The 20,323-nt window shown below is 41.6% G+C and overlaps 1 protein-coding gene across 1 annotated transcript in view; it reads left to right on the plus strand.

The window, feature by feature from the left end:
* Positions 1–20,323, plus strand: part of LOC144504451 (synaptotagmin-14-like) — a 184,793-nt gene that overhangs the window by 31,773 nt on the left and 132,697 nt on the right. The window contains exon 3 of the mRNA XM_078229730.1: positions 9,126–9,290. Within this exon, the coding sequence (XP_078085856.1) occupies positions 9,126–9,290 (165 nt within the window). The remainder of the gene's footprint in view (positions 1–9,125; positions 9,291–20,323) is intronic.

Consider the following 20,323-nt stretch of genomic DNA (forward strand, 5'->3'; position numbering starts at 1 on the left):
TTTAAATTTGAGACATTGCCGGACTGGGAACCAATGTGGGTCAGCAAACTCAGGGGTGTTCAGTAAATGGAACTTGATGTGAATTAGGATACAGGCAGCAGAGTTTTGGATGAGCTCAAGTTTTAAGGTGAATGGAAGATCAGAGGATAGCCAGAGGAGCATTAGAATCATCACATCTAGAGGCATTGTTGAGGGTTTCAGCAGCAGATGAGCCATGCATTCTCCCTGTGTGCAATCTTAGCTTGCAGGAACTAGAATGATTGCTGGATCATTGTCACCTATGTTACAACTCTTAGATTACACTTTGTATGTCAGCTATTTAGGCAAATTTTCCAGCAATCTCTTACAAGGGGGTGCATTTTCTGCTCAGTGATATTGGCCGGGATATCCTGCTCCCAGCCATGAGAGCTTAAATCTCTTGAGAAGGCTCAAAATGGGATCTCCGATTACATAAAATAAAGAAGTGATTGTGCACTTCAATCATCCATGGCGGGCCACATTTCGAGTCACTGAATGTCACAGACTTCATTATCATACACTAGATAGCACTAGAACTAGGAATAGTATGTTATTAGGTGAGGTCAGATTTGGGGAGAATGTAATAAATACTACATCAGGGTTACTGTGCATGTGAATACAGAGTGCATGGTAAATAAGATTTGTGAGTTATAGGCACAAATTGCTATCTGGAAATATGATATTGTGACAGGTCCTGGTAGAAAGAAGAGCAGGACTGGATACATATTTTCCTGGACACAAGATGTTCAGGAAAGGCAGGACAGGAAGAAAAAAGGGAAGGGGTGGTGTATTGATTAAGGAGCACATTGTAGCTGGAGAATGAAGATGTCCCACAGAAGTCAAGGACAGAACTCATTTGGCTAGAGCTAAGGAACAAAAAAAGGTGCAGTTACATTGCTTAGTGTAGTCTATAGGCCACCAAGTATTGAGAAGGTTGCGGATGAACAGATTTTCAAGGAAATTACAAAGAGGTGTGAGAAGTTATAATGGGGAACTTTAATTATCCAAATATTGATTGGGATGGTAGTAATGAAAAGGGCAGAGAGGGGAAAAGAGTTTCTAGAGTGTTCTCAGAAATCTTTTCGACAGCAGTATGTTTCCAGTTCAATAAGAAGAGGCACTTAAGACCAGGTTCTTAAGAACGAGATAGGCCAAATGGATTAACTGTCGGGAGAATATTTAGGGGACAGTAATCATTATATCGTAAGGTTCAGCCTGGCTATGGAAAAGGACAAAGAACAATCCAGAGTAAGAATAATTAACTGGGGGAAACCAACTTCAATGGAGTAAGAATGATGTGGGCTGAAAAAGTTGGAATTAAAATTTGGGAGTAAAAAGGTAACTAAGCAATGGACTACCTTTAAATAAGAGAGAGTTTGTCACAATCAAGGGATATTCCCTCAAAAGGAAAGATAGGTCAAAACAAATCCAGAGCTCACTGAATGACATGAGAGATAGGAATTAAAGTAGAGAAGAAAAGGTGTGCTTATGACAGATGGCAGACAGAGAATACATTTGAGAAGCAGGCTGAATATGGTTCGGGGAGGGGTGGGGGGTAGGGGGGCGGGCAGTTACAAAAGCAAATAAGGGAAGCAAACTGGGAGTGTGAAAAAAGACTGACAGCTAACATAAAAGGCACTCCCAAAGTCCTCTATAGGCATATAAATAATAAAAGTGTAAGAAAAGGGGAAATAGGGTAATTGCAGGGACAAAAAGAGGATTTACGCAAAGGGCATAGCTCTGGTATTAAATTAATACTTTGCATCTATCTTTACCGGGAAGAATATCTACCCAGGCCATGGTGAAAGAGGAGGTAATTCAGACACTACACGGGTTTAAAACTGACAAGGAGGAGCTATTGGATAGGCTGTCAGTACTTAAAGTTGGTAAAGCACCAGGTCTGGATGAGATTTATCCAAGTGAGGGAACTATGAGTGGAAATTGTGGGGACATTGGCCATAATTTTTCAGTCATCCTTACACTCAGGGTGATGCCAGAGGATTGGAGAATTGCAAACATTAAACAAGGGTGCAAAGATATGTTCTTGTTCCAGAATGGTTCCAGTGATTAGGAAGTTCAATTACGAAAATCGATTGGAGAAGTTAAAACTGGTTTCACTGGGGAAAAGAAGACTGAAAGGAGATTTGATAGGAGTATTTAAAATCGTGAGGGGTCTTGGCAGTATTGATAGGGAGAAACTATTCCCACTCATGAAATGATTAAGGATGAGAAGTAATTAGCAAAATAAGCAAAAATGATATGAGAAAAACTTTTCATGCAGTGAGTGGTCAAGGTCTGGAATGCACTGTCTGAGATTGTGGTTCAGTCAAAATATTCGAAAGGGAATTGGACTGTTATCTGGAAAGGAAGAATGCGCAGGGTTGCGAGGAGAAGGTGGGAGAATGGCACTAAATGAATTGTCCATATGCAGAACCAGTGCAGACATGATAGGCCAAATAGCCTCTTTCTGTGCCGTAACAGTTCTGTGATCCCTTTAAAGGCAGCTCATTGTTCTGTCATTGTCTGCCAAGCATTGATTCCGTTTACTCAGCACAGATCTTTTTTCATCCCAGTATTTTTTACTCTAGAATGTTCCCTGTCCTCTCATATTCCATAGCTAAACTAAACCTTATGATACTATCATTACTATTCCCTTAATGTTCCCCTACTGACAATCAGTCCAGCAGCACCTCTCTTTGAGAACTTGTGGTTGGGCTATTAACTAACTACTCATTGAAATCAGGATCCTGTGTGTACAACACAGATAATGTATATTGCATATTGTAAATGGTCTCGCACCTGAACCAGATGGGTATTCTAGCTAACCAATTCAGGATCATACCCAAGGTAACAGAAGCCAGTACAGCAGTGTAAAACAAAACCTGAAGTGACCAAATGTCATTTTTGACACTCTTGTAGAGGAATTGTGGTGGAAGTTAATGGAAGGAGCGATGGCTGTTGTCCTCCATCACCATCCCTGAGTATGTACTGTCGCACCAGCAGGATAGACCAGCCAAAGGGGGCGGAACAAATATACAGTGGGATGAAGTGGCCCCTATGAATCCTCAACATTGACTCTGAATCTCACGAAGTTTCATGGCATCAGGTCATACATGGGCAAGGCAATCTCCTGTTGATTACCACCTACTGCCTTTCCTCAACTGATGAATCAGTATTCCTCTATGTTGAGCACCACTTGGAATAAGCACTGAGGGTAGCCAGGGCACAGAATGTACTCTGGGTAGCGGATTTCAATGTCCGTCACCAAGAGTGGTTCGGTAACATTACTACTTAGCAAGATGCCGAGTCTTGAAGGACATTGTTGCTGGTCTGGGCCTGAGGCAGGCAGTGGGAGAGCTAATATGAGGGAAAACCTACTTCATCTAGTCCTCATCAATCTACCTGTTGGAGATGTATCTATCAATGATAGTGTTGTGGTGCTGTGATTGCTTTCAGACCTTGTACCCCTCAAGAGACCAGATGAAGAATTTTGAAGTTTTAAAGTTGGCCATTTATTACAAGCTATAGCAAAGGCTTCAGCACGCCAGCTAGTGGCGCAGTCCGGAGCACTAGATACAGAGTTACACAAACAGATATACTTCCGGATTTGATTACAAGTAATTAGCATATACCAATCAGAGATGTACATTTGTATGAAAGTTATCTATATCCACTCACAACAATTGATTAACTTTACATAAGGATATATTTGTCCAATTACAACTTGCGCATGTCTACCTAATTATAATGTCATCAAGCAAGTATTCTTCTTTACTATCTACCACCCTCCAGACACCCGGGTCCTTGGCGGCATGGTGGCACAGTGGTTAGCACTGCTGCCTCACAGTGCCAAGGACCCGGGTTCGATTCCAGCCTTGGGTTTCTGTCTGTGTGGAGTTTGCACATTCTCCCTGTGTCTGTGTGGGTTTCCTCCGGGTGCTCCGGTTTTCTCCCACACTCCAAAGATGTGTGGATTAGCTGTGCTAAATTGACCCTTAGTGACAGGGGGAATTATCAAAGTAAATATGTGGATTATTAGGGTAAACACATGGGGTTATGGGTATAGCACCTGGGTGGGATTGTTGTCGATGCAGGCTTGATGGGCCGAATGGCCTCCTCCTGCACTGTAGGAATTCTATGAGACTATTCTATGAGTATGATGGCTATATGTCTGACCAATAGTATATTAACCTCCCATGTCCTCCCATGTCCATTGTTCCTTGTTATAACAGATATTGACAAGCTGCAGCTGTGCATGATTCAGTGGAAGTCTTATGTATATTGTGCGCCTGAAGCTTCTCTTGTAATTGGGAATTTTATGGTCTTTGACTCTTATCTGGGTCTTCTTTAATCAAGACCTGTGGTTTTCTCATAGTTTCCCTGTGTAACTGAGTCTAGCAGCTTGCAGCTTATGTGATTTTTAAACTTGCGTGATTATTAACCCTTTAACACAGCATTGGTAAGAGTGACCACTTTGTGGAGACAAAGTCCTGTTTTCACACTGAGGACACGCTTCATCATGTTGTGTGACACTACCAACTTGCTAAATGAGATAGTTCAGAACAGATCTGGCAGCTCAAAACTGTGCATCCATGAGGCACTGTATTCCACTACAATCTGTAAAGCCGTGATATCTCAGTTTCCTATTGCCACAAAATCAAGGGACTGAGCCTAGTTCAATGAGGTGTATGGGAGAGCATGCCAGGAGCAGCACCAGCTATACAAAAAGTGAAGTACAGTGCAGCCCCGTTGTAACGCGATGGTTGGGGTCCATAAAATGTTATCACGAATGTTATCGGGGTCGTGCTAAATCACTAAACCGGAAAGAGCACAAAAAAAGGGTCCAATGATTCATCGCGTCATATCCGATTTCGCGCTAAATCGGGGCGTGTAAAATCGGGGTTCCACTGTACTAACCTGGTGAAGCTGTATCACAGGACTATCAACATGATGAATAGTGGAAGCAGCATGCTACAGTCAGAGCAAAGCAATTCCACAAACAATGGATTTGATCAATCCTCTGCAGATGTGCATTTTCTGTTGTGAATAGTAGCAGACAAAAGTGAATGTGGCAGGCAGTTAAATAACCATTGTGGGGAGAAACATCCCCAACACATCCCCATCCAGAATCATGGTGGTTGGGATGGTGTATGACTTGGAGGAGAGCTTGCAGGTGCTGATGTTCTTATGTCCATGCTGCCCTTGTTCCTCTGGATGATGGGGTTAATTTCTTCAAGACAAAGCGAAGTCTCACCTTTAAGAGCTGCTGGCCAATTGGATGGCAGGCAGCTCTGTAGTCCCAGCGATGCCAACCAGGATCGTACCAGGTTGAGGAGCTCAGCTAAGTCTGGAGTTGGGCGTTTTGGTGAGGAGCATGAGAGGTTGGGGGAACTCGGTTCAAGAGCCTGGGGAGGAGAGGGATGGGATAATGTGGGAGAATGATCTTGACAGGAGGATGTCTCTGATGGGCCGGGGAACCCACAAAGGAAGCCCCACTCCTTGCCCAATACCAGCTCATAGAGCTAAAGCTGCCACGCCTCTCGTATGATGTGGGGCTCCTCCAGTTGTGGGTAAAATACCACCAGGATGAAGCCTTCAAGTAGCCATTAGTTGCTGCTTAAAGACCTCAGTAAGCCCAGTGCCACCCTACACAAACCACACTCCCATCCCTCCCTGTCCCACCTTGTAAAATTTTAATCAGGTGGATAGGTAGATGGCAGGAGACCACCCACTGTATTTTACCTGCTGGCAGGTTTGAAGAGGGCTGGGGAGCACCTAAATTCCAGTCGGTGACATTCTTATTCCTGTCCAGTCTTTTGGTCAGTTGTGGAGTTTAAAGTGCCAAGATCTCTATTGATGGGCCTTTCCTCCTGTATGTTGCACATGACTTCTTTTGTTTCTTTTCAGCGTGACACAAAAGAGCATTATGTAAATCACAGAGAAAGAAAGAGGATTTTGGAAAGGAAGGAGGAAAGCATTAAAAAAAGCATACTTGCAGCTTTAACGAATATAGATATATGTTAATGTAAGTAGCCAGGAATAAGAGTATTTGGGAAGATCAACATTAATTACATCTTAAGCAAATTGATAGGTGAACAGTGCTAAATTTAGTATCATTAAGGCATGTAGTATTTTACCTTCATTCAGATAGGTGTATTATTTCTTCATTAAATTTGCTGTACGACAGTGATACCACATTTTGAATGCATTGGAACCATGGTAACCATCAGAAACCGCACTGCAGATCTTGGATTGTGATGAGCAACTACATAGAAAATTTCCTAGTGTTCATTAAAAATTCAGCTTGGTTTTGAATACAAAATATGATGTTACATATGAAGATATTTTTCATGGAAATTAATTAATTGAAAATAGCTCTATGAAATAACTGTCCAAAATGATCTTGGTAGAAGTAGTTCAAAATTCATATAACAATATATAGGACCAATTTTCATCTACCTACAGTCCCTTTGTTTTGGTGTAAAGGGGGTAGAAGTACAATGGAAATTATGAACAAAAATCACTAAGGTTCAGATGGAGGCCATCTTGTTATTTTAAGCAGGCCTTGATTTAGGTGACCATTGTTTCTGTTGCAAACGGGCATTGACCTAATAAGTGTGATTTGGATCCAGATGTTGTTTTCCTGTCAGACGGCTCTGCCAATATTGCTTCCTAAACCTGTCCACAAGCCAAGGTAGCACAGGCTAGAAATAGCCTGTTCCAAAGGCATGTAAAGGATCAGTCACCCTGCCAGACATCCTGATTGAATTTTCCAGTTGCCTTTGGATGCCAGACTACTTTTAACTGCTGTACAATTTGTGGGAAGTGTCAGGGGGATACAGGCAGTGGTGCTCTTCTGAAATTGGTTCTTCTACCTAGAGGAAGTGAAAGATGAGCAGCATAATGAAGTATTGTGACAGGCATCTGATAACTATGAATGATGAACTAACATGTACTACTAATTATTAACAGTAATGTGCAGTATAAGATGGAAATATTTACATTTTAAAATGAGATTAGAGCACACAAAATATCCCACTGTTTTGAAATACGTTGAGAGAATTAAAATAAGCTAATTATCTTCTGTTGTTGTAATGTTATTGCAACTTTTTATGAAGTGTTTCTGACTCCATTTATCAAAGAAATTATTACAAAATTCAATTAGATATTAAGGAAATACTGCTTAAAATATATTATCTTGCCGATGATATGTCCAATTAATTTGTTCTTTGTGTAGTTCATGTAGAGCCATTGTTTTGACTCTCTCCTTGCATTGAACTGCCAGGCAACTAAGGTAAGCTACAAAGGGATAAGTGTGCAGCTCTATTGGGCAACTGTGATCTGATTGCAGCCTGCTGTTTGAGAATTGTTAGGGTCAGAAAATAACACTGATGTTGGATGTTGGTGAAACCACTTGGCATGAAGAGAAATACAATGTGAGTAAAATTGGTTATTGCCTGTTTTTCAGGGAGTAACCAGAGTACACCACGGTTGGGAGACCTGAAGCTTGTGTCTCATAATAATAACAGGGTCAATCTACCTTTAAATCCTTGGGGGTTAGTAAAGCAAGGGAAAGATTGAAAAAATATACTTTGGGGTACATACCCAAGTGTCTGTTTTTCTTTACTTGTCTTGGCCTGATGTTCGGCAGCTGTCTTGAAACAGATGCTGGACACCTCAATTAGATATACAAGAGGCCGAATGCATTTTCTTGGCAGCTGCCACAAGAGCCGAAGCAGCCACTCTTTTGATACAAACCCGTACCCATAGTACAGATTGCTCTGTGGCATTGATCCTGTTTGCATGCTTTACTGCCGCAAAATGCATGCAAGAAGGACATTTTCTTCCACAAAGTATTTGGTCTGTGTAATTTATTTAAAAATTACAGTAAGACTAGACATATCTCCTATGAATCAATAACACCAACAACTTGCATTTATGTAGCACCTTTAATGTAGTAAAAACTCCCACGGTGATTCTTAGGTACGTTATCAATCAAATTTTATAAATGTACCACAGATATGAGGGCAGATGACCAACAGTTTGGTCAAAAAGTAGATCTTAAGGAGTGTCTTAAAAGAGGAAAGCGAGTTACAGTACTTACAATAAAAAACTCCTATCTATAAATTTCAATACCCTGAAATCTCAGTGCCTCTAAATAGTTGAAAGTACCATGATGCAGGACATCTGTTGGCACTTTAGCTCACTATTGACTGTTTCCCATGTTTGTTTACATAAATGTGGTCGCTATATCCAAAAGTAATTTATTGCATGGGGAACCTCTTAAAGATGCATTATGACACTCTGTAAGTGTAAAATCAAACTTCCCAATACAGAAGACACATAGCTCAACTTCCACCTTAGCCCATCAGCAGCCCTGTGTGTGATCTAGTATTTTAAAATTTCTCAAAATACAACAACTGTATGTGAAGTTAGGCCTTGGAAAAGTTATACCTTCCATAGGGTGTTGTTGCTTTACCTTTTTGGTCAATGACCAGTGGCCCAAACATTGAGTAATTCAATAACAAGTGGACAACCAGTTTTGCATCACTTTTGATTTTCTTTTCCCTGGACTTAAATGGAAAAAAAATGCTGTTCTTTATTTAAACCTGAAGCAAATTTTAGAATGTTTGCATATGTGAATAAGGGGCTTTCTTCTGCAAGAGATCCGAACGCCATCAGTGGTAGTGTTCAGGGAATCCAACTCCACAGATAGTCTGCAACAAAAGAGGTAAGTTACTCCCAGTGAACGTGGATCTGAGAGCAAGTAGGAGTGCTGCACCTGATCCATATAGAAACACACACCTAATTGTCATCACTCCAGCTCCCTTGTCCCCATGATCTTCAATCTTCCTCCTGCAGAACTTGAGGTTCCCAATCTCTAGACTCTCCAGCTCTGACCACTGATAACCCTCCCTGGTTGTCAATGCACTGAGGATTATGGTGGTGAATTCTCTTGACTAGAGCTTGAATCCACAATTTTCTTACTACTGTAAGAATGTTAGCGCTGAGCCAAGGCTGACACTTTTTGTATAAATATATATTTGCTTGCAATGCACATGGGGTCACTTAGAGATATTATTTTAACGTTTTTCATTCTCTTTCAGTATCTCCAGAGGCAGTTGGCTTCCTCTCTGCTGTTGGAGTGATTGTCATTCTCATGATCCTCCTCTTTCTATATATCAACAAAAGACTGTGCATTGAGAATATAGGAGAGTTTCCGTGCCTTGATGCAGAATACAGGGCCAACAAAGATTTACAAGACAATACCCGTAAGTGCTTTATTCTAGGTCCTAACGTTTTTAGTTTTCTAAAAGTGGAAAATGTTTACTATGCTAGAACAAGGCTAATATGAGCAACTCAATTTTTTTATTAACTCAATTTCTTTGCAAAGTTGTTAGAAATAAAATATCCTATTAATTATTTTAAAATGTCAGTCTTCAGATTCCAGTTGAAAGAAATTCTTTTGAATTCTATCATTCTATTGAATAAAATAATTGATAATCTGGAGGCCATTTTTATTCTATTCAATTCTTAAATACAATTCAAGATAACTGTAATTACATCACAATAGTGAGTCATATTTCAATGGGTCTTTGTTCTGTAAATAATTTACTCTTTATAACTTTATAACCAACATACCTAATATTACTGGATTCCTACATTTTGCATGTTTCTAATGGTAATATAAGAAACAAATACCTGAGAACACCTCATCTACAGATTTCCAAATGTCCAAAAAGTCTCCAAAGTATGATGGGGCGAGGGGTAATGGGTGTTAATTTGCCAATTTTGGGTTGCCACTGGGGAATCAATGGATGTAAAATCATGGGATAGGTGCCTGATTTCCCATTTATACACTGGGCAGGCCTGTCCATAATGGAATGATGAGAACATTGGCCCTGATGCTGATACTAAAGTGCCTCTTTGTGATACCTCAAGATCAATATGCCGGCTGGTTGCAAATCCAAGTTTTTTGTATTAGTCTATGGAGCTCATATTTCTTATTTCTTTCCACAAAAACAGCTTGTTCTTAAATCCGAGTTAAGGGTTATAGGCCAGTGGCTTATTAATAAATGTGCCAATGCTGATTTTTGAAAGTTAATTTTTGAAAGTTTGCACTTAAATGTTTATTAGATATTATATAACAAATTTTAAACCCTTTTGCATTTATTTACTAACAGAGGTAAGCTGAAAAGGATGACCAGTTTGGCAACATTAACCAATTACACTATGCATCTGAATGGTGTTTTGCTTTCTTGGGGATAACAAGACTGCTTGATTAAATGTCGTTTTTCAAGAGTTTTCAACAAAGCCTGACTCTGCCATCAGTGTCCTCTTTAGTAGAGCAACTTAACAGTGTTGTAGAGGACCTGAGTGATGCAGTTGGGAAGGCTGGGTATACTGTGGCTGATTCAGTTACAGAGCAGGTAACACAAATGCTAAATGGTTTGCGCACAGAAGAGGAATCTTCTGAAGTTTGTGCGGATGAAGGTGCAGCATCTCCATACATTGACTCAGAAGTTGAAATAAATAAGTGGTCTGTTGAAGAAGGAGAAAAAATAAGCAACTGGGCATCAACTAGTATTAATTCGGGAGAGTTGCACGATACTGCAAGGTACATTGTATCAGACGTTAAAGAAGAAAAAAGGCAAAAGCAGTTACAATACCAATCTTCAGTTTATAGTTTAAGAAGTGATGTTTCTGCAGAGACAAGTGCAAGGGATTATAATTATAAACCAGTGGAAAAGATTTCCTCTCCACAACACATAGATGATTCAGATGTTAATGTGGGGCTACATGAAGTTCAACAACACAAAACATCAAAAAGTGACTTCACGGAATCCGAGAAGTTAAACAACACACAAGTCAAGGAAAGCCTAAAGGGGAAAAGAAAGAATCATGAAGATTGCAAAGGATCAATATTTAAGAAAGATAACTATACTATTTCAGATTGCAGCAGTGCTGCACAAGCATCAGAATCTCAAACAACAGAGGAAGAGACTAAAATGTTCAAATGTATGTCATCTGATGCAGGTCTGAAGAAGATCAACAATGAAGTGAATGATCCACCTTTACAAGACAAAAGGAATAGTTCAGCCAAGTCTAGTAAACATAATACTGAAGGCTCAAATAGTAAAATGCAAAACAATGAATCTGCAGCTATAAATAAACAGAAAGAGCAAGTGCATAAAAAGGGCAAAAGGAAGTTATCAGTATTTGATTATGGGGATAACCAAGCAACTAACCAAACAGCAGTAGTATTGGACAATGAAAGGCAAAAGAAAGATAATGAAGAAAAAAAGTCTCTATCTAGCTGGCTATCACAAGGTGCAAAGAAATTAGCCAATAATAAATCTGATACATCAGAAAAAAAATCTAAAAATCATGAGGAAAGTCTTTCAAATGTTAAAAAACAGTCCACAGATCATAAAAATGAGTTACAAATACAAAAAGAACTTAATAAACAAGGAAAAAATGACATCTCTTGCACCAAAATATCAGAAAAAAACAATAAGATCAAGAAAGAAAAAAAAGAAAAGAAAACTTCAGACAAAGGTGAGAGCATGTTTTCAACTTGATCTGCTCTATAACTTCAGCCTCAACTACTCTGCTGTCGTCAGCACTATGCAAAGACTCCAGAACTTTCTAATCTAACTTTTGGAATCGTGGCAACATATCTATTTCTGACCTTGTATTAAAGAAGTATTCTTTTTCACTTTTTCCTATTCTTCAAGGATAACTGAAATTATATTCTTTTCCATGTAGCTGGCTGTCTTACTTTTGATGATGATTTGCAAGAATTCTTTCAAACGTTATGTATGCAATTAAAATTATTATTAATGTCAGTAACATTATGTGAAAAGCACAGGACTTAAAAATTATGTAGAAATTGTTCAGCAGTAAAGTCAACAGCTCTGAGCTACGCTAAATGCAACCCATGGTCTGTCCTAAGTTCATTGATCTCAGCAGAGGTCTGCAGTAAGTTATAGACCTTGAGTTTTAGATCAAAGTTTCCTGAGGTTTTATCCTTCCAATATACATAAAAAACTATGGCATATCAGATACTTCTTCAATGAAAATACTTCATGTCAAAACTGTAGTAAAAATAAGTGAATTGCAATATTCAAACTCAAACTGCATTAGATTGTTGTCAATAAGCCATTCAAGTTGGGGACTAAAAAGAAATTTGATAGTGGTAAGAGATAGCATTGTCAGAGGAATAGATAGTGCTCTCTGCAGCCGAAACGAGGGCCGGAATTTTCCAGTGGGAGGCAGGAATCAGGAGATGGCAATCAAGAGTTGTGTTACCACCTCTGTCTTCAGTCTGGCAGGAAACAGGATGAGATAGATATATTTCTAATAAAAAAGGGATATGGGGAACAGGTGGGAGATGGATTTGAGACCAGGGAGAGATCAGCCATGATCTGATTGAATAGTGAAGTAGGCTTGAAGGGCTGAATTTGCCTCCTTCTTCCTATGTTCCAATCATGCAGTTGCCAGGGCCTTCACTGGCTGGAGGGGCCTGGAATCCAATTAAGCAAACCTGAGGCATGGGTGGAGGTAAACCGATTACAGAAGGGGCTGGTTAGAAGAAATGTCTCCATTCCATTCATTCCTAAATACATCAGCCCATGGATATGTGGTGCATGTTGAGAATTATTGGGAAGGCCTCAGAAAGTATTTAAATGCATTTCAAAAAGTATTTTAGAAATATTTTAAAATGTAGTTCCCCCTATCCCTCACCCATTCAAACTCCACCTCACCTACCCTCCACCTACCCTACCCTCCACTTACCCCACCTGTCCCCATATCCAGCCAACCCCTCACTCACCTGCCACTCTTATTGAGCTTGCCATTGTGTAAACGAGGTTGCTAATAAAAGCAAAATTGTTCAGAGCCTGTTTCCTCTTGACACCATTGCTGGGATTACAGGCAGTTCCCAATGAAGAAGAACCATGTTGCTGGATATGTAGGTCAGTCCAGAGTTAAGCAGGGGCCAGTGCAGCAGGCTCAAGTGAGGGATTGGAGGACTAGGTTTGATAGGGCAGAGGTGGGGAAACATGGGCAAGGCAGGAGACTACCTTGCATGCGGAGTCTCTGTTGTGCACAGGGTGCCTGAAATAGAGGAACATTCTCTCAGCCCACACAAAGGCTGCCAGGTGGCATGGACACCTCCTGCTGCTGGTAAAATACCAGTTGTGGCAGGAAGAGGATTTTATGCTCCCCCTGTTTGCCATCTCACCCCTGGGAGGGCAAGTAAATTCCATCCTTGGTGTGGGAGGTGTGGATCTTGTTGTGGTGGTCCATGTAGGAACCAATATCATTGGTAAAACTAAGAATGTGGTTCTGCAGATGGAATTTAAGGACCTGGGTTTTAAATTAATGTGCAGAACCTCAAGGGTAATAATCTCTGGATTACTAACTGGGCCAAATTGATGTAGGGTCAAACAGATTAGAGCATTGAATTAGTGGCTTAAAGAGTGGTGTGGAAGAAGGGTTTTGATTCATGGAGAGAAATTGCAGGTGAGTCAGTACATAGGGATCTGGATGTTCTCGTGCATGAATTACAAAAAGCTAGCAAGCAGGTCCAACAAGTAGTTAAGAAGGCAAAAAGCATTTTGGCGTTTATTGCAAAGGGGTTTGAGTTTAAAAATAGGGAGATTTTGTTGCAATTGTACAGAGTATTGGTGAGGTCTCACCTGGAATACTCCTTACAGTTTTGGTCCCCTTACCTAAAAAAGGATATAGTAACAATGGAGGCAGTCCAAAGGAGATTCAGCAGGCTAATTCCTGGAATGAGAGGGTTGCTCTATCAAGAGAGGCTAAATAGCCTGGGTCTGCATTCCTTGGAGTTTAGAAGAGTGAGTGTCCAAACCTATAAAATCCTGAGGGAGCTTTAGAGGGTAGATGGTGAGATGTTTTCACTAGTGGGAGAGTCTGGAACAAGAGCACTGAGGAGATCAGGCAGCTCATGAAAGCGCCAGGAGAATAAAGACAGCATAAAGTGCTCAACTTGGTGCTAGTCGACTCCTGGACCGGAATTCTCCAGCTGTTCAGGCTAGTGGAAGTCTCCAGTCCAGCTGCAGTGAACAGAGATGTAGCTGAGCGCCAAATTCTCATTCCTTGCTTGCAGCGGTGGCGGGTTATGAACGGCCTGAAAATTGCAGCCCTGAAATTCCACAAAAACATATGGATGGAAGTTAACTTCCTTTTGTCCTGTGATGACCTCAACAGCTGTGCACTAACATGGTCAGCTTCATCTGGAAAAAAGGATTGAAAATCCCATTCGGTTCTAGACAGGCCCTTTAACAAGGTCCTTAAGGAACTTAAAAGTATTATTAATTTGTGGTGAGTGGGTTTCCTGTTCCTTTGCCACTGCAAACTATCCTTGAGAGAGCGGAATCCAGTGATGTCCTCCAGAAATGCAATTTTGAGATCTTGTCCTCACCTATTCCTGTCTCCATCGACAATTGAAAATCCAGCTCCCTGTAATGGTGATTGGATTAAACCCATTTATCTCTATTTATGCCACTAATTTATCTATTTTATTTTGATTGCTTTGTGCTGTCTGATAAAGAATATTTTTTATTGTTTTAGCCATTATTCCTTGCATGTTCTTCTGACTATATTATTGTTTGCCACTACCACATTTCGTTTTAGCAATTAATTCCGTATTTTTAATATATAAAATAGCACCTAATATTGAGTAGTTTTAAATGTAAATTGGGAAGATAAAACCCTAGGCTTTGGTTTAAAGCTCAAGACTTACTGGTCTCGGTTGAGGCCAATGAACTAAGTACAGCCAAGGATTGCATCTTGCCTTCTCTGACCCGCTGATATACGATTATCATTAAATTCTCTATCCTTACCTGTTACACTCTGCTTGTCTTTATCCAAGTTGCTACACTGTCCTATTGCCTCGATTTTTCTCTTTAGATTTCTAAGCTTCCCTTCACTTGACCCCTCCAACCCCACCAGTCCCCAACTTTTAATTTAAAGTCCTATCCATTGCCCTAGTTAGAAACTTTCCATGATGTTGATCACAGGCTGGTTTAAGTGCAGCCCAACCCAATGAAGCAGCTTCATCTTTTCCCAGTACTTGGTCTCTTGGAGGCAGAGACAGGGGAATCTATCATGGGGAATGAGGAAATGGCAGAGACGTTGAACATATATTTTATGTCTGGTTTCACAGTAAAAGACACAAATTACATATCAGAAATAAAGGGCAACTAAGGGACTAAGAGTGATGCAAAATATTAACAGAGAGAAAGTATTAGAAAAACTCAAGGGATTAAAAGCTGACAAATCCCCAGGACCTGATAGTTTGCCTCCTGGTCTTTTAAATGCGATTGCTGTAAAAATAGTGGATGCATTAATTATGATTTCTTAAAATTTCCTAGATTCTGCAACAGTTCCCGTAGATTGGAAGATAGTAAACAAAATTCAAGAAAAGAGGGAGGGAGAAAAAGGGGAACTATAGGCTAACCTGACAATGGTCATAGAATCCCAACAGTGCAGAAGGACGCCATTTGGCCCATCAAGCCTGCACTGACCACAATCCCACCCAGGCCTTATTCCCGCTGGGAAAATTCTGAAGGGTATTATTAAGGTTGTCTTAATAATGCACACAAAATCATGGTGGATCAGACAGAGTCAACACAGTTATACAAAAAGGAAATCGTGTCTGACCAACTTATTAGAATTTTTTGAGGATGCACTGATAGAGTAGATAATGGAGAGCCAATAGATGTGGTATACATAGATTTCCAAAAGACATCCAATAATTAATACACAGGAGGATGGATTTCAAGAGTTGCCACGATCCCGGCCTGCCTCAGCTAAAAAGCCAGGTGGGAGCCCACCTATGATCTTGATGCTACCCTGCAGCAACTTAAGGTTAGGAGCAATGTTAGTTTCTTTCAGGCGAGACTTTTGCCCCTTTCTCGGCAGGAAGTCCAGCCTTAGTGAGCTGTTGGCCAGTCGGGTGGCCAGCAACTCTGTAGTCCCAGCAGTTCCAGCTGGGACTGGTGGTCACAGCTGAATTTGCAGGCAGTCCCACAATGCCGAAGAGCCCAGGTAAATCCAAGATTAGGGGTCTTGGCTAGGGGGAGGTGAGGAAGCATTGGAGATGGGGGGCCAGATTCAAGAGGCTTGACTGGAGCATTAAGGGGTGAGATGATCTTTGGAAGGGTACCTCCCATGGGACAGGGGGCCTGCAAAAAAAAAAAAAAATCCCCCCCCCCCCCCCCCCCCCCCTACACCAGCACATGCAGCTATAGTTGCTGGCTTTCCCTCATGCCATGGGCCTCCCTTCACTGTAGACAAAATACCAGCTGTTGCTGAATGAGGCCCTTAATTGGGAATCTCAATAGGCACAAGTGTTGGGGGTGGTGTTCAATATTTCCCCTGCCCTCTGTAAATTTAAGCCAGGTCAGGGTGGCTGGATAGGCAAGAGAAAGATCACCCATTCAATTTTACATGCCTTCAAACCCATCATCAGGGGAGCATTTCATCCAGCCCAAGAAGTAGAGGGTAATGTATTAGCCAGGTTAGGAGTTTGGCTGATGAACAGGAAACAGAGAATAAGGATAAACAGGCAATTTTCAAGTTAGCAGGCTCTAACTAGTGGAATGTCACAAGGATCAGTCATTTGGCAGCACAATGGTTAGCACTGCTGCCTCACAGCACCAATGGTCATAGAATCATAGAATCCCTACAGTGCAGAAGGAGGCCATTTGGCCCATCGACCACAATCCCATCCAGGCCTTATTCCCGCTGGGAAAATTCTGAAGAGTATTATTAAGGTTGTCTTAATAATGCACTCAAAATCATGGTGGATCAAACAGAGTCAACACAGTTATACAAATTAGAATTTTTTGAGGCTGTACTAATAAAATAGGTGGGCTCCCACCTGGCTTTTAGCTGAGGCAGGCCGGGATCGTGGCACCTCTTAAAATTCATCCTCCTATGTATTAATTATTGGATGTTTTTTGGAAATCTATGTATACCACATCTATTGGCTCCCCATTATCTACTCTATTAGTACATCCTCAAAAAATTCTAATAAGTTGGTCAGACATGATTTCCTTTTTGTAAAACTGTGTCTGATCCACCAGGGTCCCAGGTTCAATTCCAGCCTCAGACTCCAACTGTCTGTGTGGAGTTTGCATTTTCTTCCCGTGTCTGCCTGGGTTTCCCCTGGGTGCTCTGGTTTCCTTCCACAGTCCAAAGATGTGCAGGTTAGGTTGATTGGCCATGCTAAATTTACCCTAGTGTCAGGGAGACTAGCAGGGTAAATGGGGTTATGGGAGTAGGGCCTGGGTGTGATTGTGTTCAGTACAGACTCGATGAGCTGAATGAACATAAGAACATAAGAAATAGGAGCAGGAGTAGGCCATCTAGCCCCTCGAGCCTGCCCCGCCATTCAGTAAGATCATGGCTGATCTGAAGTGGATCAGTTCCACTTACCCGCCTGATCCCTATAACCCCTAATTCCCTTACCGATCAGGAATCCATCTATCCATGATTTAAACATATTCAACGAGGTAGCCTCCACCACTTCAGTGGGCAGAGAATTCCAGAGATTCACCACCCTCTGAGAGAAGAAGTTCCTCCTCAACTCTGTCCTAAACTGACCCCCCTTTATTTTGAGGCTGTGCCCTCCAGTTCTAGTTTCCTTTCTAAGTGGAAAGGATCTCTCCACCTCTACCCTATCCAACCCCTTCATTATCTTATAGGTCTCTATAAGATCCCCCCTCAGCCTTCTAAATTCCAACGAATACAAACCCAATCTGCTCAGTCTCTCCTCATCATCAACACCCCTCATCTCTGGTATCAACCTGGTGAACCTTCTCTGCACTCCCTCCAAGGCCAATATATCCTTCCACAAATAAGGGGACCAATACTGCACACAGTATTCCAGCTGCGGCCTCACCAATGCCCTGTACAGATGCAGCAAGACATCTCTGCTTTTATATCCTATCCCCCTTGAGATATAGGCCAACATCCCATTTGCCTTCTTGATCACCTGTTGCACCTGCAGACTGGGTTTTTGCGTCTCATGCACAAGGACCCCCAGGTCCCTTTGCACAGTAGCATGTTGTAATTTCTTTCCATTTAGATAATAATCCAATTTGCTATTATTTCTTCCAAAGTGAATAACCATTTGTTAATGTTATACTCCATCTGCCAGATCCTCGCCCACTCACTCAGCCTGTCCAAATCTCTCTGCAGACCTTCTACGCCTCCTTCTGTACTATGGAGATTCTCTGATTTGCCATCTATGCTAATGACATAAACAAAGAAACACAGAACAGTGCAGCCAAGATTGTTGATGATACAAAGCTTGACAGGAATGTAAGCTGTGAAGAGAACACAGACTACAAAGAGATATAAACAATTTGAGTGGGCATAATTTGGGGAAATGTGGGAATGTTCACTTTAGTACTAATAATAGAAAAGCAAAGTATTTTTTTAAAAGATGTGGAACTTGTAAATGTTGATGTTCACAGAAACTTGGTTATACACATACAAGAAAGACAAAGATAGCATGCAAGCAATAAGGAAGGAAAATAACATGTAGGTCTTTATTGCAAGGATTTGGAATACCAGAACAAAGAAGGAGTCCTACAGTTGTAGAGGGCTTTGGTGATACCATACCTGAGGTACTGTAAATGATACGTATCTAAGGAAGGATAAACTTGACTCAGAGTTGGTTCGGTGTTCCAGAGATGAGAGGGTTGGTTCTGTGATGACAAATTGGGTCCATTCTTTCTGGGACTTGGAATAATGAGGGGTGATCTCATTGAAACATGCAATATTTTGAAGGGACTTGGCAGGGTGGACGTTTCCTCTCATTGGGGAATCTAGAACATGGGGGCACAGTCTCAGTATAAGGAATCAATCATTTAAGTTAGAGATGGAGAGAAATTTCTTCACTCAGAGGATTGCGAATCTTTGGAATGCTCAACCCCAGAGGCTTGTGGCTGCTCTAAAAGTGAGTATATTCAAGGCTGGCATAGAGTTTTGGTCTCTCAGGAAATTGAGGGGCAGTGATAATGGATGGGGAAGTGAGTTGAGGTAGAAGATCAGCTTGGGCGCCTCAATCTCCTAACTAACCAGGAGACCCCCCCCCCCCACCCCACGGACATCGGACCCCCCCTAATCATTGGCGGCATTATCACTCCTTCACACCAACACAGGCCAATGAAGCCCCTGACGGATCCACCGACATGCCCCCTCTGCGACACAACTCCTTCCTCCTTCCACAGGCACCCCACCCTCCTCCGTACGCTCCCCCTGCACGGCCTCTTGTCAGAGCTCCCCCTGTCGACCACCCCCTTGCAGAGCACCCCTTCCTGCATAAGCTCACCATTCCCGTCATAGTCCCACCCCCACTCAGGCCCTACCCACTTGGCGCTGTACCTAGCACACTTATGGTGCCCAGGCGGGCACTGCCAGGGTGCCATGTGGGCACTGCCAGGCTGGCATTGCCCAATAGACACTGGCTTCAATTCCCCCTGCCACCCGGAGGCTTCCGTGGCTTCCGATTTCCTTGGCATGGCCATGGCGACTGGTCTCTGCTACTGCAGAGCAGTAGTGATTCTCCGCCGGTGAAGGCAGAAGCAGCCATGCCAAACTAGGCGAGTACTTTTAAATTTAGTAATTTTTATGTGAGTAGGCTTCGCGCCCAAGCCTGTCTCATTGGTAAAAAGGGGCCGGGAGGATAGGGTGTGAATCGGATTTTTGGCCTCCCATGCTATCTTACCAACTCACCACGCCGGGTCAATCAGTGTGGCGAGCCGGTGAGATCGCGCCCATGATGTTCTCATGGATACAACTAATTTTAAAAATGCCAACATACATGTGCAGTATACATGTTATACCTGTAGGTGGCAATGTTATTGAGATTTAGCTAGTATTCAGTGCAAAGCCTTCTACTTTGTATTAGCACGGAAACTCATTGCAAAGCTATCTACTTTGTATTAGCATGTAAACTCCCCATTCAGCTCTATTAAATAGACATTGTTTTTAAACTGTACAGTTCAATTGTAGCCTTTTCACAATCTGTTCTTGAGTAACAGTAACTGAAACATCATGACATGATCATACCTGATCAAGCAATGTGATGTTCTCTTTTAGTTGGCATATATTTTTCTTTATGATATCACTGAAGAAAATTGGCACATACTTCTGTATTGGCACCCTGCAAATTCTAACTGGGTCGGTATGGAGGACATGACGGAACACAAAACCACACGGGTTATAAGTTAATTAGAGGAACTGGATTGTGTGAAGGTAG

This window comes from Mustelus asterias, chromosome 15, assembly GCF_964213995.1.
Source record: "Mustelus asterias chromosome 15, sMusAst1.hap1.1, whole genome shotgun sequence".
NCBI lineage: Eukaryota > Metazoa > Chordata > Chondrichthyes > Carcharhiniformes > Triakidae > Mustelus > Mustelus asterias.